Here is a 22,931-nt window from a genome sequence, read left to right as displayed (position 1 = left end):
AAGTAAAAAAAAAAAAAAAAAAAAAAAAAAAAAAATCTAATATTGCCTGATAACCAATGGATGGGGTGTTGTGGGAGGATATAAGTTTGTGTCTAGTACTTCTAACTGATGTACAGTGCATTGTTATGTGGTTAATAAGGTATTCTAGGTGGTTTCTAACTGACCCAGGTCAAAAGACATGCGTCAGGTACCTCTTCCAAATATAAATGACCTGTTTTATATCCTCCAGGTGAAAATCAAAAAAGAAATAGCACAACTCTAAGGAAACAGAAAAATCTGAGGTAGCAGAAACAGTGCCAGATGATTTACACAGTTTTAATGCGCTCTGGATTAAAAGCGTCTGCTAAATGTTAAATGTAAAATGTAACAGAGGGTTAGAGGTTTATTCAAATTCCTAACCTCAAGCATGAGCAATAGAAATAGTGATGTTTGCCTTAGCAAGCAGTGCTAATGAAATGACATAGATACTAAAGCTCCATTACAGTCCTCTCTCATGACAGCGGGCAGCATTTATAAAACTTGAGTTAGGTTACACACGAGATGGAGGGAGGGAGAGATTTTCAGCCACACCTTGGATGTTCCAACTAAAATTGGAAACATTCTTGATGCTCCTCTAATATCTGACAGTCTATCTTCTAGAATGTCGCCTATAGTCCCCACCTGATCACAATTATCATCTTTCATGAAATCAAAAACAGGCCATTGAAGCAGGGCAAAAAGAAACATTTAACTGATGTTTCCATCAGCAACAAGTTTATTCACACCATGTTCTCATTCCTGATTCATGACACCACTTTTAGCACTTTTATAACTTCAGGAATTCTCCTGAAAAGGTATCTTTTCTGTCTCCAATTGTCTAGGTCACAGCATTTGAAATTCTGTGAACATAAATAATTCTTATGGTCATGCATAAAGGCAAGCGATAAGGTGCTGGAGATCTGTTTTAAAGGGTTAGTTCACCCAGAGATGAAAATAATGTCACTTATTACTCACCCTCATGTTGTTCTACACCCGTAAGGAACACAAATTAAGATATTTTGATTAAATCCAATGGCTCAGTGAGGCCTGCATTCAAAGCAATGACCCTTCTTCTCTCAAGATCCATAAAAGTACTAAAAACATATTTAAAAAGAGTTCACTTTTTTGTGCGCCAAAAAACAAAAATAACGACTTTTCAACAATATAGTGATGGGCCGATTTCAAAACACTGCTTCGAAGCTTTACGAATCGAATCAGTGACTCAGATCTCTATCAAATGGCTAAACTGCTGAAATCATGTGACTTTGGTGCTACAAGTCACTGATTCGATTCGTAAAGCTCTGAAGCAGTGTTTTGAAAGCGGCCCATCACTATATTGTTGAAAAGTCGTTATTTTGTTTTTTTGGCACAAAATATCTTAATTTGTGTTCCGAAGATGAATGAAGGCCTTATGGGTGTATTAACAACATGAGGGCGAGTAATAAATGGCATTATTTTCACTTTTGGTTGAACTAACCCTTTAAGAGATGAGCCAAAGATTTAAAACGGCACTATGATTCGCTATCATTAATAAACTGAATGCTTGCGCACATGCACAAACAAAAACAACCTCAATGATGAGCCATATACTATGCTGAAAGTGTTTTTGGTCTATTATACCACTTATATTGACATAAAAATGAAGGAAAATAATGGGAAGAAAAAAGGTCATGCATCAACCGCTAGGCTACATATCCAGTCAAAATACAGACTGAAAAGTGCTATTTTCTTAGAGTAAGAACAATTACTAGAACTTTGTAGTCACAGCTTACGCTATAGTTATCGTACTTCGTGCAAACACTTAATCATTCTAGTGTATTCAAATATTTCCTTGCTAGAAATTCCCAGAATGTACTTTGAAAACAAGTGAGAATTGGCTGTTCACTATATTCACTTATCGACTTTTAACAGCTACAACAAAGATACATGTTCACATGTCAAACAACAAAGTTATTGAAAAATAGGTTAAGTTGAATTGATAGAACCATTATGCTGGATCACAATGGATATGGACATCACAATATCTAGCTCTGTTAGTCCAAATGCACAAAAAGCAGACTAAAGCATTTTTATGCTTTAGTCCGACTGAAATCAGACTCTCAAATTACACGTAAACACACCGAGCGATGCGACCTGCTAGATTTACACACACATCTTGTTCATCTCCAGAGGTGGAGTGAGAGGGGCGGAGCCAGATGGCATGGACGTGTGTTGGAGAGGCTGGGGGCTGTGGGCTGGTCTGGTGGATGCAGTCAGGGATTAGCGGCAGCACCAGGTCTGTCTGGATGGGTTGGAGTGGGTGGGCCACATATCCATGCAGACGTACAACAGATGCGTCTTAAAAAGATGGATTATTTGACATGAACGTGGATCATCCCACGACATGCTGCAGGGCTTCTGACCCCTCCTCCCATCCCCCAACACAGGGGGCGGCCGGCGTGAGAGAGCGTATTAGTGGGGTCTCGTGGTAGCGAGCATCTGTGTGGACATGAAATGCGTGTGTTTGTGTGTGCACTCTTATCTGTAAATGTGGATTTGGTCCAAAGCTCCATCAGTAAATGAATATGCTGGATTGATCTGGTTGGCCGCGCACATGCGGTCATGCGTAGTGGAGCATTGCATGCACGTACCCAAGGAGAAAGGTCAGAATGTCAGGGTGTGTGCGTGTGTGTGTGTGTGAGAGAGAGAGACACGGTAACACGGGGACAGTCCTGTTCCCACACACTTGGTCTCTGATTAGCTGGATTATGTGACAGCTGCCCAAAGGGCTAGATGCGGATAAAGACTAGTGGGGGAGGTGACCAGTGAACAAAGACCTCTATCTAAAACCCATCACTGCGAGACACCATCAACCTGAGTCTCGTGACACTCCGAGAACATTCCTCTGGCCACACACACACACACACACCCTCCGACCTCTAGAAGTGGCCCAACATACAATGGCGGCACAGGCGCACCCAAACAAGCTCCCTTGGAGATGCATGCTGCAGTAATTCTTCCCTCCTTATCGTGGACTACTTTCGCTGATAGCGAGGATATTTATAGCAGGCTGTGAACAAGCTAACGCAGAACGCCTGGCATGGACGTACTTGAGCCGGTACGCATCACAAGCAAACCTTTGGGCAATCGCATACTTGCAGTTGTGTTGGGACGTTAAGCCTGTACGCACCCTGAGTGTGTGTGTGTTTGTTTGTGTGTAAGTAGGTGGGTGGCTAGTGGGGTGGTGGTGGAGGGAGCCACAGGTGCAGGTTCCCACAGTCAGTGGATGGGGCAGTTTAACCAGGGGCAGGGCTGAAATTAGAGGGGGCTGAAGTGAGAGAGGCTAAGCATGACCCTGGAGACCTTTCATCAGGCTTCTCATCAGCTTCAAAAGGCTCCCACGCCACAGTTTCAATTGGCAGCAGCACACACACACACACACACACACACACAATCGGCTGCAACGCTCTGACATACTCACACACAAGGTCCTACTGAGTGCAAGCCATATGATTATTACATTAAACAATGTTAAGTTTAATCATCTGATGATCACATGACAAGATGATATCGGGATTTTCTTGCTAAGAGGGTAAAGTGTTTTCCACCGGCAGTCACGAACAAGTGACGTCCAGCTGACACAGAGTGCAAGGCGAGGCAGTCTGAGAGCTTTCACACGCCTTATCTAAAGTACCAAAGCCTTCAGTGTCGCTGAATATCCTACAAAGAGATTGAACGAGAGAAGAAAGAATATTATAGAACCAAGTCTGGTCTGCGGAGAAGACACTGAAAGAGTCCAAAAGAGATCAACACAGAAACCTTGAAAAAAAAAAAATGGGTCTCCGCTCCTCTGTGACCTCGGTGAGAAAACGAGTACTTCATTTCCTCATCTGCTTTTGGAAGAGGAACTGCCAAGAGAGGCAAACTTCCCTTGTCTGACCTGCCAGGAAGATACAATCCCCACCCTCTCTGCTGACAGACACGTTACTAGGTTCACAGCAGTTTAACAACCAAATATTTAACTTATGGATATCCATTTTATTAGATATTGCAATTAGCATTAGCAAAAATTGCACTGCAAGACACTTGGAAAAGCTGCGTCTTTTGCTACATCCATTCATATTCAGATGGACATCTTTAGCATCATGCCCCACACTTTTTATTTTTTTAAGTTTCAGTTTTGTTTTTAAGATTTAATATTAAGTTATCAATAGTCCAACTTTTAAAGCACTTCATCCACCTTGTTCATTTGGGCTCCATCCAACTGTTTTTGAATGCAAATACTTGTCTTATGTAAACGCCTCAAAGAAAAGCAAAGATCAAGGTCAGGGTTATTTAACTGAACAAGTTACCCAAGACTGGTCATTTTTGAAAATGTCATTTTGCACATCCCTACAAGTTATTAAACAAAATATTTAATACACCGTATTCAACTACACATTCACAAACAAACAAACCCCTAAGTCTGAGCGCCAATCGCACCAGTTCCAGACTTTGATTGATTGTCCTTAGGGGACCCGCGGGTCATTTATTCATTCCATGGCAAACGACTGCAGCATATAATCTCCATTAATCTGGGATGTCAATCCCATCTTTTTTGCTGAACTGTTGACTGACACAGAGATTTGGGCCAAACTGAGGGTGGAGAGGCAGTGGACAAAACGGACCACAACCTTCAATTACCACAAAATGTAAGACACCACCAGGCCAATTAAAGGCCACTGAAAGGCTTTTTTTTTTGTATCATCAGACTGAAACAAGAGGAGACTGTTTCTCATCTGTTAGTTTTGGAGCAGAAAGTATCCTTAAGATTTTTGACGCAATAAAAAAAATATATAATAAAAAAAATAAAAAAAAAATGACTGAATGATTGAGTTAGCTAACATGATGCTGAAATAAATTTTCAAAATATTTCATCCTAAATGCATTTCATTTCCTAATCACAATATGGGCCATGGCAAAGATATTCAGCTTTGCATAAATCAGAATAATAGATCAATATTAAAAATGTATTCACTGGTTTCAAATGATATAAATAATGACATATATATATATATATATATATATATATTAAATAAAAGGCTCACTTAAAGTTAACCGAAACACCGTTAAATATTGTGATGCCTAAATTCACCTGTAGCATTTAAATGATTGATTTTAGTTTTTGTGGTTTTATTTGTAATTTCTTTAGAGAACACAGTACATAATAGATGCTTCATATCCTTTTAATCAACAATTTATGCATTCATCTATACAATTTTCTCACAATTGAAGAGTTGTTGGAAATTGTACAACTGAAGAACCGGGGCATCTAAATAAGCATAAACTCTGAAACCAATGTTAATCAGTGCAGCCACCATTGACTATTGTATTGTGAGGTAGCCGGTATCGGAGGAATAATGGTGGACATAAAACCTTTGACAAATTCAGCACATTTGAGCCCAAGAACGCCCATCCCCTTTTTGGAAGTACAGTGCAATCTCACAGTATAGATCAATTTATTAAGATTATTAATTTATTAAGCGATTCGTGTTCATCCCCAGGGTCTTGCAGCCCAGATCTGATCACATATGAGACCCACAAATTCTCACCAGCACTCTAGAGCAGGCGATGAGCGATGTGATGGCTGTCACGCACCCCAGCATGACAAGGTCATGTTTGTGTCAACCAAGTCTAGACTTGGTCGGGGAGTATTCGGGGGTGTTAGGGAGGTCCAGTCACCTCGCAGGGTCCACATCACGCCCTCAACGGTGGGAAGTTGAGGTTGAAAAGCCAGCTCTGTAATCAATCACCCACAAGAGAAAGGTGTCCCCTACTCAATCACCAGTACACAGGAGTCTCGGCCACACTGCCGACAGGGGGTGACCAGGTCGTTTCATTTGCGCTCTTTCCCTCGCCCTCTCCTTTTCTGTCAACCATATATCGATCACACATCCATCTTAAATTCCAAACACAAACCCATTTATTTGTCGCAAGTATCCAGCTTTCTCACAAGACCAGCCACAACAACTCTCTGAGGAAAACAACGTTGAGCTTGCAGTCTAATTAAACTAAAGGAAACAGCTCCTTGGATCTGGGTAATGACAGGAGAGCAGGGTGGGGAGGGGACGGGATCAAAGAAAACGGCTAGCAAAAATTGCTGGGGAAGAACCTGGAGGAACACACTAACACAACCTGTAGCTCAAGAGGGATTCTGGGTGGCTTTGATGGTCTCTCATTCCGAGAACAATGTGCAAAGTCTTTCCCATCCACCCTCGTCGGCAACCCTACCTTCAGCCCCAAACAAAAAGGTTTAGCTGAAAAGGGATTTCTAGGTGGCTTTGTTAGTCCCTCTTCCAGAGACCAGCGTGAAAGGTCTTTCCCACCCATCCTCATCAACATCCCAACCAACATCCCAGGGACAAGCAATCCCTGGCTATTCCAACCCAGAAATCCCTCTTCCACTGCAGCAGTGACCTCTCCACATAACAAAGTACATATGACACGACTTGTTTCAACTCAGACAATTGTCATTTTCCGCCAGGCTTCCAGAGCACAAAAGCAGACAACAGCTTTGTTTAAGCGTCATTATGGCCCTGGGAGAACAGGAAGATGCAGCACGACGTGCACTCTGGGCCCTGGAGCCAGTAAATGATATTCTGCGTTCGGTAACCTCCCCTCTTTCAGCAAACTCCTACACGGGGGTTGAGTTCCTACAGACACAATAATAAAGCACCATCATCGACTACAATGCGACTAGTTAACCTTGCATACCCATGAGACACTGTCATCAATAAAGCGAGTCGGATGGTGAGTCTGAAAGGCAAGGAACACTAAGCGAGATGCAGATATATGCTTGTGTAGACTTGGCCAATGCAGTGGACTTGGCCAACACAGGGCACGCTCTGGGTGAGTGTGTACACACACGGCCCATTTAGCATTCCGCTGCTATGCCAACAAGATCATTAGCAATGACAATACAACAAACCCCTCCCCTCTGGGTGCTAATTAAGCCGAAAGGGACGGCAGTGGCCACGAACACACACACACACACACAGTCAGAGTTACAGTACATACAGTAACAAGCAAAAGTTGGCACGGGTTATCACACTCCTGATAACAAGGTTTCCTAACGAGATATACTATATAAATGAGCCAGAACTAAAACATTAAACTGCTTACAAAATATTATATTATGAAATATTTATATAACATATTTATATGAAATATAAAATATAAGATCATATGCAAAAGTATTTTAAAAACCATTAAACCTGTAAAGTAATAATTAAAACAAAGAAGTGATTGACATTTGGGGGGGGGGGGATTCACAGATCGTATTGCACATCTTAAAATATAGATTAATAATATGAATATATATATATATATATATATATATTTTTTTCCCCCATATTAATAAATTAATATAATTTAAGCTCTACTTCCAACATTCTTCAGGGATGTCACTTAACCACAAAGATATGCATATAACTAACTGTTTAAAATGTAGGCTACAATATGTCACACCTTGTAGTTGCTCATTTCATAGACAAAATCAATTGAAATTACAGGAAAACTTACTTTTATGTCCATAAAACATGTATAAACATTTAAAAATTATAATTTTTTTCTGATAGGGATGTCCCGATCAAATTTGTGTGCCCCCGAAGACAATGTTAGAGATAGTAAACAAACTGTCAACATGTAAACATGGGACTTCTGATATAAACTTCTTGTATTTAGGTACAATAAGTAGAATAATTGCAGCAAAAAGAAAAAAAGTGGAGAAATGCAACAATGTCTCAGTTTGATTATAAAAATAAGCAGTAAATAAATGACTTTCAGGTGATTTATTACAGCCCAGCCCAGACCAGCCCAGACCCAGACCAGTTCTCGCACATCAAACATACACATTCAAGCTTCTTTTTATTAATGGTGGATGGCAAAGGTGATTTTCTGCCACCTACTGCATGACAGCTGACGTAAAATAAAGGGTCGGGCTTAGGATAGTCAATACAGATCAGATTTTTTTTTTTTTTTTTTAATCCTAATCAGCCCCAATACTGATCCTATAGATCAACTTGGGACATCCCTATTTTATGATGTTATCCAAGAGCAAGCCAATCGTGTAACCTGATAATGTTTGACTCAAAATTTTGGATAAAAAGATTTAAGCATGAAATTTCAATATACTCATAAATGTACTTGACCATAAAAAAGTATAAACATATATATTTTAAGATGTATAGTATAGTATAGTAGTGAATAGTGATACAAAAAAAGGCAAGTTAGATCAATCACCAGTATGCACATCAGTGACCATTCAGATCTTCTCAATTTCAGATACGGTTTAACTGCAGCATTTGTAGAGACTGAGACTAGTATGGCTGCTTGGCAGCAACAGAAACAGGCTGTGAGGTTGGAAGCTGCCATATCCCAGTGGGCACAGCTCACAGATCTCCCAAAGATGCCGGCCTGGATCGATTCTCACAGCTCTCAGTCCTTCCAAAAAGTGTATTACACAGTGGTCCAGCCATACTAATCTAAAGTAGGCTTCCAAAAAATGACTCTGAACACATCAACCACATCTGTGAATCTATTACACCTGATAGCTGCTCTTACACTAATGTTATGAGCCCAATATGGAATAACACCATTCCATATCCAACTGCACATGGGCATCCACCCATTTGGCAAACAGCCCTTCGGTTACTACAGTGAGGCGGCCATTTGACACCCTAGACTGCTAGCTCATCATCAAACCATCTGACAAGCCAGTTGTCTCTCTGTCTGTCTTGTCCAGTTACTGTACTGCCTATTACTCCAGTTTCAGCATCTAGTTAAAATGGCAAAGCCATTGCTAAGTAGCTTCATATCTCAGTGAAAAGACCTAGCGGTATAGCAAGCTAGCATAGCGCCGGTCTCTCCAGCGAGGTTACAGCCACATGAGCTCCAACTCCATTACAATCATTATCATTTTGAACAAGGTCAGGGGTCAAGCGGGAATTAAACTTGCTGTGTGGTAATGCACTTTAATCACTGCAGCACACCTGCTCGCAATTCATTAGCCCACTGGCTCCCTCAGGAAGGCGCACATGCATTAGTCAGACACAATCGCACATGCACCACATCCACGTACACCAACACAGCAAAAACAATCAGGCTCTCCCTGAACAAATTCATATAGGCGCAAAGAAAAAACAGGCATACACTTCATATAGTTGTGAATTGTGAAAGACAGCATCTCCTCCACAGTGCAAGGGAGGTAGAGCATCATGGGTAGTTGAAAACAATTAGTTGAGCACAAGGATCTAACAATAGAAACAGCTCTCTCTCACACACACACTAGCTTCCAGTGTTATTAGAAAGGGACATCAGGGTTAAGCTCGCTAACTCCCACCTCTTCCCACTGAAAGGACCCCATGTTTTCTATGACCCTTCTCAGGGGAGACAGAAAGTCCATTATAATTGCACTGCCTAATACAATCACATCCACCACTGTTGGCTTGGTACATTCAACCTAATGGAAGCTCTTCTGTTGGGGAACCCGTTTATCTTGCACTCTTCATGAGGGCGACGTTCAAGATCTCAACATAGCCTAAAAGCACCCACATGATTTCTTGGGTACTCAGCTGAAGTACTGCACAAAAGAAGAGTGCTTTTTCTTCAGCTCTCCCTCCTGATGCCAGGCCTAAAGACGTGTTCACACGAAGAATGATAATGATAACTGTCATCTGCCAACTTAAAGTTGTGTGGATTTTCATTGGCTGTCACTGAAAGTGTTTCCAACTATGTCATTTCTCGCAATTATTGAAACTTTTTAGTCATAGTTATCTTTATAGATATCAACCTTGGTGTGAATGGGCCTTAATCCTTGTCAGAACCGCTGCAGTCATGTTAACGAAGTGCATTTTCAGTTCAAGCGTTTTATTCATTAATAGATTGGCAGCATTTTGGAGGAGGCACTTCTGCAATCTCTACTCTAAGTAGACTGTTTTTATAGTTTTAAAAGAGTCCATCGTGTGGGAGTGATGGAGTAGGAAGTGCCTGGTCTATATGCTTTACAAAGAATCCAAGCATTCTCACTTTGTATGCTTTATCACGATTAAAAGTCTGGTCAAAACTAGGCAGAAAAAGTCTGTGTTAACAGAAAACAACATTTCCGAAGACAAACTCTTCCAAACCACGTTGTACCATAAGAGGTTGCTTCATAAAGTCACCTCAGGCACATCGCCTCTTAATTGGTCCGGTCTCTCTGCTGCTAAAAATACCTCTACCATGACTGCTGCATTCAAGAGAGGGAAAATGCAGCCTTTCCTTTCATTTAATGGGAAGACATTGGTACAAAAAGCCCTGCTCTGCCCCAGGTCACAAGAAAGAAAATGTTTATTGTGGTGACAGAACAAAAAGCTATTTCAGGGTCAGGAAGGGAGAGAGAGAGAGAGAGAGAAAGAGCATCTCACATCCAGCTAGAGATTCCTCATGATCTTAAACTTCCTGGTGAATCACCACAGCGGGTCTCCATGGAGAAAGAGGAATCAATACTGGCTCTTCCTGTAAAATCACAAACCACTGCAGATGACTGCGAATAGTGCAGCCAGTTAAAACAAAAGCTACTCTGCCTTGACCCATTTATTTGATCTCGGGATGTGTCACAGCGGTCAACCAGCCATCCAATAACTGACTAGTCTACTAGTGAGGTTTTATATACATGTTGGTGACAGTATGGTAAATGTTTTTGGTAATATATGTGACCCTGGACCACAAAACCAGTCATAAGTCGCAAATAAGGTATATTTGTAGCAATAGCCAACAATACATTGTATGAGTCAAAATTATCGATTTTTCTTTTATGCCAAAAATCATTAGATATTAAGTAAAGATCATGTTCCATGAAGATATTTTGTAAATTTCCTACCATAAGTATGGACTTCATTTGGACAACTTTAACCCTTAAGCGCATCTTAATTGTACCAACGTTTTAGTCCTTTGGGGTCAGATTGACCACAAACTTTTACAGAGCGATTGCATAAGGAAATATACATTTTTTATAATATAAACTATATATCATTTTTTTTATTTACTTCTCAATTATGCATTTATGATGTGTTTTTGTGGGTATTTTGTAGTTTTTTTTTTTACCTATTTACTGCACAATTACTTAAAGGCGATTTTCTCAATATTTTGATTGTTTTGCACCCTCAGACTCCAGATTATCAAATAGTTATATCTCGGCCAAATATTGTCCAATCCTAACAAACCATAAATCGATGGAAAGCTTATTAATTCAGATGATGTATTAATCTCAATTTCAAAAAAATGACTGGTTTTGTGGTCCAGGGTCACATACACCTAAAAAATGCTGGGTTGTTTCAACCAAAATTTGTGTCAAATATGGACAATCCCAGCCGTTGGGTTAAATTTTTAAATTAAATTTTTAACCCAACGGTTGGGTTTGTCCATATTTGACCCAAATTTGGGTTGAAACAACCCAGCATTTTTTAGAGTGTATATGTTTTTGGTATAACATTTATTAATTAGATCAATGTTTTTTTTTATTGTTCATGTTAGCTTTTACATTAACCAGTGTTATTGAATAAACCTTATTGTAAAGTGTTTCCATAGTTTTGATATTTTAGCAGTGATACATCAATTAGCATGCTAATAGCTAGCTGTTAAACAGTTTGCCACAAAAAGATGCTATCTACTTATCAATCACACTCTTTCTAGTTGAACTTATTTTACGTAAATGCTCCCTAAAAACATCCAACTGCATATATCTAATTGGTACCTGTAATTTCCTTCTTTATTTGTTACTAATTTGGTATAGTTTTTACAACACAGCATGTTAAAATGTGAAACCCACCCACAACTTTACTGGTTTCTGGTCAACCCCCATAAAAGACAACAACAACAACAACAAAAGATGGACATTGCTTACTTGGACATTTTGAGGCCTTGGGGGAGCAGCGATCTATAATCAGTCCCAATCAGAAGCCACCTGCTCTGATGCTGAACTGGACAATTACTGCTTTTTGTTGACCGGAGACGCAGCCAGCTGTGACTGGCTAATTACACAGTCAATAGTGTAATCAGTTGTAAGGCTCTAGCACTTCTTTCCCAGGTGAGACGAGAACGAGTGGCTCCACTGAAAGATCAGTTAAGGGGGAAGGGAACTCGAAGGGCAATAGATAATTGTTTACTAAAGGCCCATGTAACCGTTTCCTAGCAACTGCCCAGCAAGCTCCCAATCAGGTGTGGCTGATGCTGCCGTTTAGCCTTGAAGCGCAGTGGTCCTCCACTCTGACGGATGGATACAGCTGCCGTCTCTATCGTCAACATTCACTGTGCCACCAGAGAGGCTCTTGTGGGTAGCGCCTGTCAAACTCTTGAGCTTTGGAGTTACACATCCACTAAAACTGCTTTCTATTAACTTCTAAAAATAAGAAGAAGATAAAAGCACCTAATAAAGTAGGGCTGGGATTAATCACAATCTACATCAGTACAATTTTGATAAGGATTTCTTAAAAGATTGACCATTAAGTTAAGTGTTTCCTGCATCCCCACCACTGAATCTCCAGCCCCACAGCAAAAGAAGGCATTTTACCCTAGTTTGCAGGCTGAATTAAATGCGATATGGCAAAAAAAGCCAAGTACAACAAAATAATTGCTAAAAATGTGTTGCATGCCGCAGCGTGGACAGTGTGGTCTGATTCGCAAACAAACAACTCTTATGAACTACTACTTTTTAGTGATCAAAACAAACAACGTATCTAGAGCAGTCTGATTCAAAAAAAAAAAATTATTCTTTTGAATGGATCTTTCAGATCCATAATCAACCATAATCCAAAATCAACACGACTTTTCATACTCTTTCACAGGAGTTTAAAACTGAAGTGTCATTTTATAATAATTTTACTTGAATTTGACACAAATGGAATCAAAAGCTTTTATCAAATCAAATCAGGAAATCTGTATAGATACTTTAAAGCAAACTACTGAGGCAAAAAGCTGTAACGAGACCAATCTCTAACATCAGCTAACGAACAAAAGACATTAATTAAATAATAATTTCACTGAAAGATGGTGGACTCAATCTCCAAGACTCTGGGTGAGGTGCTAAATATCTTTATACAATGCACCCTAGATGAGGTTACACCGAGCACATCAAACAGATGTCCGGATGCAGAGGCATTCAGGAACACATTCCTCTAGCAATTTCATTAGCTTCCATGGGACACTAAGGAACTACAAACACACGGCATTGGAAATTCAAACTCAATCGCAGGCTTTCAGATGCGAGTCTAGAGCCACAGATCATGTGATCAGAGTTATATAGGGACATATCTAGGTGAAATTTCAAGCGGGGGTCAGAAGAGAAGCAGGTGTAGCATCAAAGCCGGCCCTGAAAAGGTCTGTTTGATAGCATGTTACACATTAACCTAAACGGTTGAGTGTCTGCGTACTGTTTGGTGGGGTAGTAAATGAAAGATGTTTCATCCCTACAGAAGGGCAGTTTGCCATCAAACACAGGTGAGTGTGTACCTAACTGGGCTGCCATCCAAAGCTGACAGTCAACACTACGCAGCATCTCTTTTTTGTTGTTGCTGTTGTTTGCGGGTGTGACACTGAACTGCATAAAACATTGCAGCGATTTGCCACCTGATATCAGCATCAGTAATGTACCTGCGTGTCTGGAAAGACACTTGATAAGTTTTTCACATATCAACACAAGAGAAACAACCAGAACACAGCCACCCTTACAACAAATTTCCATGCTAACTATATTTTCCACTAAAATCCCACAGTTAGTGTTGCTAAACTACTATAAAAGTGTGATTTAAGCCAACACTGACAAAAATAAACAAAAAAATCTAGAAGCTTCTTACACTGTTTGAAGGAGATTTCATATTGATTAGCGTTGTACAGTTGGGAAACAGCAAGGAGGGTTTATGAACGTTGTTAGTTAAACATTAAAATTATGGCGTTTGTTTTTAAATTGTTTTAGAACTTAAAAATATATAATTTCACAACTGCATTTGTGATTATTTATAGGCCAATAAACGTTTCAACTAAGTTAGCAAAACAAGAATGAAAAAAATACTACGTTTTTAATAAAACCAATGCGTAGCAGACGTCGAAACGCGTGTTACAACACTCCCTGTTTTCCCCCAACAACAAGAGTAGAAACTATGGTATTTTAGCGGAAACTTTTTTTACCGTGGTAAATTTTTGCAGGGGTAGGCCTAATAAGCTGGTTTGTGCGTCACATTTGAATAACAAGTACACTAGAAGCTTTGGGAAAGATTCGCATCACTCGCAACAGAAAGCCAACTAAAACCAAGGCAGAAGCTGTGTCAGAACCTAGTGAGCTCCCTACCAAGTCAAGACATCGTTCTGCACGCGCCTTCGGTTTCCAAAACGTATGTCTAGGTAGGCAGCTCGCTACGTTTTGAGACACAGCCAGCTAATATTCACTCATGTCGTTTCAAAACTTATTGGTTTACCTTCCCCCGTTAGGCAGAATGACAGACTCAGTCACCATTCACTCACATCGAATCTTTTCTCCATTCAATGCAAGCGAATGGTGACTGTAAATCTCGTGCTCCACGGAAAAAAAATAAGACATACAGGGTGAAATAGATTTATTTATTTATTTATGAGTGAACTATCTCTTTAAGTAGAGTATGTATGTGTGTTTTACCTTGTACGCACCCAGTTTCAAACACGCACAGCAAAGTAAATCTACTACAGATGACCGTTCTACATCATTATAACAAATAACTATTTTTTTCTAAACAAAAATCGTTAGGACACAGCAAACTACACACCCACGATTAAAAAAAGAGACCCTGTCATCACTGTAACAATATAGTGCACTCAACTTCCGAGCAGTGACAGCTCACCGCGGCGCATTATTATTATAGCTCATGAAAAAGACGCGCACTTACCGGCCAGGCGAAGTGAAAAGGAATGATGATCTTTCCCACATCGTTCGTTTTGCTGGGGTTGTTGTTCTTTGCAGTCTTAAAAGAAAATATATTTCCACCGAGAACGTCTGTAGATCCAGAGCCAAATGTGCACTGGCCAGTGGTGGTGACTTCAGACTGGTACTCCTTCAGACACACTTTAAAGTAAGTATCGCACTCGTCCCGAACGCAGCGCTGGTCTTGAGAGTTCCGCGTGCCGTCGCAACATTCCCCGTCCCACAACTCGCCGTTTACATTTTCTACAGCAATCAGCTGCAGCTCAAAATAGCCAGAGGAATGGGACACCTAGAAAAATAAAATTGGAATAAAAAATACATAAATAAATAAACAGATAATGCTGGTTGTTTATTATAGAAATGCAGATCGTGCTTGCAAAACTGAGGTAATATTATTTAAGGGAATGTGTAGCGTGCGCTTGTGCATTCAACTCTCCAGAGAATAAGTCTACAATTTTGCTAACCTGTTAGTGCGTATTAGAGGGGGAAAACAGCTATGTTCATTTTAAAAGACCATCTAATTGATCCACCCTTCCTTTTATCTGGAATCATGGTGCAAGTTAACATTTCTTAAATCATGACATTTCCAATTGCATGAGCACATGTGGCTGCGTAATTCAAATATCGATTGCATTGAGCAGAATTGATTGAAATCATCAGCCCACACCCATCAACTTTTGCCCGCTGATCACTGCTATGGCAATTAAATCGATCTGCAATACTAGAAACAATCAGCGCTCTCACCTTCGTCCATATCGTTAACAGCAGGCACGCGATTGGGAGCCAATTCCTAATCCTGATACAATTCCACATGCCGCTGATTTATGCGTTATGAATATAAGATGGAAAACGGCCGTTGACCGGCGACAGGATCCTCCGTTCCTGACATGCAAAAAATCACAAGCGTGGTGTGTTTGCGCGGTGATGGTCTAAGCTGATCTCTCCCTCGGTCTGATCACTTCACAGCAAATGATATGTTTCACAGCTACCACACGCCTGAGGAGATCTGGCGTGATTGACAGCTGGTTGAACCAATCGCAAAGCCTCCTGCTGATTCGCTTAGCCAACCGCCGCTCACGGGCGGAGCATTGCCAAAACTTACGCTGTCTATTCCCGTTTCACAACGAGCAATAAAACGCATGTTCTTTTTTTCCGTCAAGAATTTTGACATTTTTGTTATGCAAAAAATGCTGAATTTGTAACATGTTAGCTACATGAATGGTTCCTAATTAAATGTACTGAGAATCGCACCTCAAATGTAACAGAGTGCTAACACATGTGATAGATACACTGTATCTATTTAACCATAGCTATTCAGTTCAACTACTGTGGTATGTTCTTTCAATTAAATTGACATAGTACGTCTAAGTTAACGTTTGATTATTCGTATTCCTTATCTTGTTTTAATTCATATTCGCATTATCATATTACTATCACTTTATTTTATTATTATTGTGTGTACTGGGAATGTCATAAGCCAAACAACCAAGTCAATGAAGTGCTTTAAAACTGAACTTAAATTCAAAATTCAATTTAGTATGCGAAATCCACAAAACCACGAAAAGTAGTCCGAGCCTCAGGAAACCTGTATATCCTCGCTGCAGCTTCATGCGTGCTCAGCCTGCTAGTGTGATTTGACACAGGTGAGAGCGCCCTCTACTGTTCATGCGTGCTTTAAATCTGAAAAGAGAGACCCCAAAATGAAAGAAGACAAACGTTGAAAAACATTTTAATGATCTGAATATGAACATATAAACATTTTAAAATATATATCGAACGAATTTATAGATATAACCTGGTAATTTAAAGATTTAATTACCTCAAATGCAGTGGTTTTCAGTCCTCCTTGCTGGAAAGAAAGAATAAAAAACATCTTAAACCAGCCTAAGCTGGTATATGGGCTGGTTTTAGAGGAGCTTTGAACACCTTGGTCTAAGTGGGAGACCAGCTCGCCAACCAGCTAAACCAGCTGAACACCAGCTTGGCCAGGCTGACAGACCAGCTAGACCAGCTGGTCCTGGATAATACCCCAGCACATTTTGTATGTCTCCCATATTTATATCATCAGCAGCTCATTAATAAAGGCTCCAAGACCTGAATTGTGTGTGTCAGATAAAGGAGATGTACAAATGAGCAGTACTGAACACCTCCATCATTTAAATTATGCTATATTGTGTGTCTGCAGCCTATTTCTTGCATGCTTTTGTGAGTATGTGGAGTAACACAGACAGACAGTGTGGCTCTGGTTTCCTTACAGCACCCATGCAACGCCCTCTCACCTGGCAATTGTCGTGTCACTAGGTACGCTGTGAATAAATGCAACGATTACTTAAACAGCAACCTCACTTTAACTAGGATATTTCACACGCTGTCAGTAGAAGAAGAAGAAGGTATGGCTGGGTAATAACAGTTTTGTGGTGGAGATGATGGGGGAAGGGGGAGTGGCGGACTGACGGACAGGGATGCTGGCGGTATGGTGGTGCTGGTAGGCGTGTTTTGGTGGTTCCCCTCATCCATATTTAATGACTTTTCCTTTGAGGCCTTGCACATAAACCTATAGCCAATGCATTGATTCCCTTTTATCTCAAATCATGGCCTTGACCCACTTTAATGGCTTTCACGATTGTTAGTTGCTCATTTCCTCCTAAAAAGCAGCTGTGACTGGGATATCAGAAAATAATGAATCCCTTGTTGTGCTTCTGACAAGACAAAACCATATGTTAAAGTGACAGCATGATTCAGCCATGCAGAAACAAAAACAGGGCATCAAATAGCAACGTTTGTACTGGCTGACAGGTTATAAATCAATTGTGGGATCGTTTTGCTTTTTGAATTGCTGTGCTCAATTCTCATCCCTATATTTGATGCATGACCTTATTACTGAAGCTTGTTTCCATAGCGATAGGCTTACAATTTTACTGTAAAGCAAGCACAGGAAATTAAATGTGATATAAGGAGATTTCCCAAAGGTGAGAAATTATTGATAGGAAAATCACACAGATTTATGGCTGCTAGACGCTGCACATCTTACTGTCTTTTTTGTAGAATTGATCTTCACAAAATATTATGGATGCCTCCTCCAACTACTATTTTATTTCTGCCTTATAGTTTGAGGTTAAACAACATCTTATGTCTATACATAATCATAAGGTAAAGCAAAAAAGTGTACTGTCACAAGAGTGTCAAAATATCATGGGCATGATTATCAGAATATATTTTCATTAGATCTGAAGTAGAAAAACATATTGCTAACTTTTGTCATCCATACAACTGTTTTCCCATATAAAAAAGTGTAAAGTAACTGCGTCTCTCAGTAACTGAATTACAGGTGCTGGTCATATAATTAGAATATCATCAAAAAGTTGATTTATTTTACTAATTCCATTCAAAAAGTGAAACTTGTATATTATATTCATTCATTACACACAGACTGATATATTTCAAATGTTTATTTCTTTTAATTTTGATGATTATAACTGACAACTAAGGAAAATCCCAAATTCAGTATCTCAGAAAATTAGAATATTACTTAAGACCAATACAAAGAAAGGATTTTTAGAAATCTTGGCCAACTGAAAAGTATGAACATGAAAAGTATGAGCATGTACAGCACTCAATACTTAGTTGGGGCTCCTTTTGCCTGAATTACTGCAGCAATGTGGCGTGACATGGAGTCGATCAGTCTGTGGCACTGCTCAGGTGTTATGAGAACCCAGTTTGCTCTGATAGTGGTCTTCAGCTCTTCTGCATTGTTGGGTCTGGCATATCGCATCTTCCTCTTCACAATACCCCATAGATTTTCTATGGGGTTAAGGTCAGGCGAGTTTGCTGGCCAATTAAGAACAGGGATACCATGGTCCTTAAACCAGGTACTGGTAGCTTTGGCACTGTGTGCAGGTGCCAAGTCCTGTTGGAAAATGAAATCTGCATCTCCATAAAGTTGGTCAGCAGCAGGAAGCATGAAGTGCTCTAAAACTTCCTGGTATATGGCTGTGTTGACCTTGGACCTCAGAAAACACAGTGGACCAACACCAGCAGATGACATGGCACCCCAAACTATCACTGACTGTGGAAACTTTACACTGGACCTCAAGCAACGTGGATTGTGTGCCTCTCCTCTCTTCCTCCAGACTCTGGGACCCTGATTTCCAAAGGAAATGCAAAATTTACTTTCATCAGAGAACATAACTTTGGACCACTCAGCAGCAGTCCAGTCCTTTTTGTCTTTAGCCCAGGCGAGACGCTTCTGACGCTGTCTGTTGTTCAAGAGTGGCTTGACACAAGGAATGCGACAGCTGAAACCCATGTCTTGTATACGTCTGTGCGTAGTGGTTCTTGAAGCACTGACTCCAGCTGCAGTCCACTCTTTGTGAATCTCCCCCACATTTTTGAATGGGTTTTGTTTCACAATCCTCTCCAGTGTGCGGTTATCCCTATTGCTTGTACACTTTTATCTATCACATCTTTTCCTTCCCTTCGCCTCTCTATTAATGTGCTTGGACACAGAGCTCTGTGAACAGCCGGCCTCTTTTGCAATAACCTTTTGTGTCTTGCCCTCCTTGTGCAAGGTGTCAATGGTCATCTTTTGGACAACTGTCAAGTCAGCAGTCATCCCCATGATTGTGTAGCCTACAGAACTAGACTGAGAGACCATTTAAAGGCCTTTGCAGGTGTTTTGAGTTAATTAGCTGATTAGAGTGTGGCACCAGGTGTCTTCAATATTGAACCTTTTCACAATATTCTAATTTTCTGAGATACTGAATTTGGGATTTTCCTTAGTTGTCAGTTATAATCATCAAAATTAAAGAAATAAACATTTGAAATATATCAGTCTAATATATCAGTGTGTATATATCAGTGTGTAATGAATGAATATAATATACAAGTTTCACTTTTTGAATGGAATTAGCGAAATAAATCAACTTTTTGATGATATTCTAATTATATGACCAGCACCTGTATAATTGCTCCTTGAAAAGTTTTTGAATAATTATGAGATCTAGTGGGCAGATTATTTTTGCACATTTGAACTTGATTGCATTTGTAAAGCAATTTTATAGACACCCAAATACTTGCCATTAAAGGATTAGTTCACTTTGAAATGAAAATGACCCCCAGTTTTACTCACCCTCAAGCCATTGACCTTCTTCTTTCTGATGAACACAATCGGAGTTATATTTATGAATATCCTGAGGCTTCCAGGCTTTATGATGGCAGTGAATGGGACCAACGTGTTTGAAGCTCAAGAAAGTACATTCATCCACCATAAATGTATTCCCAAATTTCTATATATCCTAATTATTGTTAATATGTAATTCATTTTTCCAGGAGCTCATTGCTTCTACCTTCAGTTAAACTTGCTAACAGTGATTGTAAATTGATTGCCTAAATGATTACATTATTTGCTAACTGCATTCTTTAAATTGTAATGTTGACATCCATTCTCTGTAAAGCTGCTTTGAAACGATATGTATCGTGAAAAGCGCTATACAAATAAATGTGAATTGAATTGAATTAAAATGTACTCCACATGGCTCCAGGGGTTAATAAAGGCCTTCTAAAGCATAGCAATGCGTTTGTGTAAGAAAAATTTCCATATTTAACAAGTTATAAAGTAAAATATCTTGCTTCCACCAGACCGTCTTCCGTATTCGAGTCACGACAGGTACGCTTTTTTCATAAGTTGAATATGGAAGGTGTAGGACGTATCGTAAGCGTTTTGAACTGCGAGAGGCATTACAATTTCTTCGTAAATTGAATACAGAAGGCGATCTGGCGGAAGCTAGATATTTTACTTTATAACTTGTTAAATATGGATATTTTTCTTACACACTTGGAGGTGTCAGGATATTTATTAATATAGCTCAGATTTTGTTCATCAGAAAGAAGAAAGTCATATATACCGAGGATGGCTTGAGGGTGAGTAAAGCTTGGGGTAATTTATAAGAAAAAAAGAAAGAAAGAAAAAGGTTATGCCTCTATTTTTTGCAGAAAGAAAAAGAAAAAAGATAAGTACAGGTTATGCTTCTATTTTTTTTACCTTTGTTCATACCTGCCCGATACCCTGAGGCAACTCACTTTCGCCCCAGCATAATCCTTACAAAGCATGACTCATATATAATTTCATGTAAATCTACCTAGCCACGACATTAACTAATATCATCAATGGAGGTGTGACACCCAGCATGAGGCTGGTCATTTGGAGTTTATTTTAGCCCATGTCCACAATAACAGATAATGTTATCTAAATAACATCATTATTCGGCACAGATGGCCTTCAATAGGGCATTACAGCAGAAAGGTAGCAAAGGAAAAAAACAAGTGATATTTGGCCATAACACATCCAAAAATAAACTACTTTTCCTCCATAACTTAAAGGAGCAAACAGAAGAATGAGGAAATGGCATTGGTTGTCCTCAATGGAATCTCACTCTTCACGTTCCAGAAACGATTCTCCTAAAAAAAGTCGTTGGCCACAAAAGCCTCATTCATGAAGACATGATAGACAACTCTGGTAGTGAAATATGTCACCTTACATAATGAGAATGGCTTCATGTTATAAAATATAAGTGTTTTAAAGTATTTTTCTCATTTGCATCTTTCTGAATTATAATGTTGGCTGAGAAATATATCATATGTACTGATGGGAATTACAGTGTATATATAAAAAGTAAACTGTAAAATAATATCTATTTTCAGGGGTCACATCCATGTCAAGCACTCTGTGACCTCTTGTATGGTAAAAGTGGTGTGCATATTTGCAGTAGGTGCAGAACATGAGGGCATCCGACACCTGAGAGAGCTGCAACTCCCCACACCCTGATCACTGATCCCTGCTTAGTCTTCTTATCTCTGAGGAAACATTACTTCCCCCTTCCCTGTAACCTAAACAAGAGCCAGGGATACTGTACATCTTAGGATGGAGCTCATCTTTTCTGTCAGTGTGTGCTTGTGTACAAAGTATGTGAAGATCTACATGGTGACTACTCCTGAAACAACAAAACTGTACATTGAGTGAAATACTGACTGTAAAAAAAAAAAAAAAAAAAAAAAATCTAAAATTACATATTAGGCAGTGGGAATTTGATGCAATACTCAATTTACTCAAATTAAAAGTAAGTTATAAACAAAAAGAATACTTCAGATATGTCTCATGATGATGGAACAAATAGGTTTTCCAGAAAAAAAGGGTTGTCTTTAATTTTCAGAGAATGAGCACGATAAGTTGCAGTAAGCTTCTTGTGTCTGCCCTTGAGAATGACCTGACACACCCCCGACTGATTCCCTCTTTTCGAGCAGGTGCAGATTGCTCTGCTCAATAATCTTTACAATTAGACCTTATACAATGGGCCCAATCAACCTTGACAATGTGTCAGGAAAAGAGAACTCCTGGACTCACTGCAGAATTCAAATACTACACCACAGTTCTAACTAGATAGATAGATAGATAGATAGATAGATAGATAGATAGATAGATAGATAGATAGATAGATAGATAGATAGATAGATAGATAGATAGATAGATAGATAGATAGATAGATAGATAGATAGATAGATAGATAGATAGATAGATAGATAGATAGATAGATAGACAAAATACTATGCATAACCAAATATAATACTCTACATTACTACTGATATACAATATTATATACTGTAGATATATAGATAGACAGACAGATGGACAGATGGATGGATGGATGGATGGATGGATGGATGGATGGATGGCCAATATACTATGCATAACCAAATATATAATCTACATTACCACTTATATACAATTTTCTATATACCGTGGTTGGATGAATGGATAGATAGATAGATAGATAGATAGATAGATAGATAGATAGATAGATAGATAGATAGATAGATAGATAGATAGATAGATAGATAGATAGATAGATAGACAAAATACTATGCATAACCAAATATAATACTCTACATTACTACTGATATACAGTATTCTATA

At 39.4% G+C, this 22,931-nt stretch overlaps 1 protein-coding gene across 2 annotated transcripts in view; it reads right to left on the bottom strand.

Moving 5' to 3' along the window:
* The window catches only part of jag2b (jagged canonical Notch ligand 2b), a 52,220-nt gene extending 36,228 nt beyond the window's left edge, over positions 1–15,992 (bottom strand). The window contains exons 1-2 of one of the 2 annotated variants that reach the window (XM_048206645.1): positions 15,707–15,992; positions 14,928–15,251 (exon numbers count right to left, since the gene is read on the bottom strand). In XM_048206645.1, the coding sequence (XP_048062602.1) occupies positions 14,928–15,251; positions 15,707–15,775 (393 nt within the window). In that variant the 5' untranslated portion in view covers positions 15,776–15,992. The remainder of the gene's footprint in view (positions 1–14,927; positions 15,252–15,706) is intronic. The other variant, XM_048206646.1, reaches the window with a different exon arrangement.
* Positions 15,993–22,931: the final 6,939 nt, after the last annotated feature.

The sequence above is a fragment of the Megalobrama amblycephala genome, linkage group LG11 (assembly GCF_018812025.1).
Source record: "Megalobrama amblycephala isolate DHTTF-2021 linkage group LG11, ASM1881202v1, whole genome shotgun sequence".
Taxonomy (NCBI): Eukaryota; Metazoa; Chordata; class Actinopteri; order Cypriniformes; family Xenocyprididae; genus Megalobrama; species Megalobrama amblycephala.
This window is presented reverse-complemented; position numbering and strand designations above follow the sequence as displayed.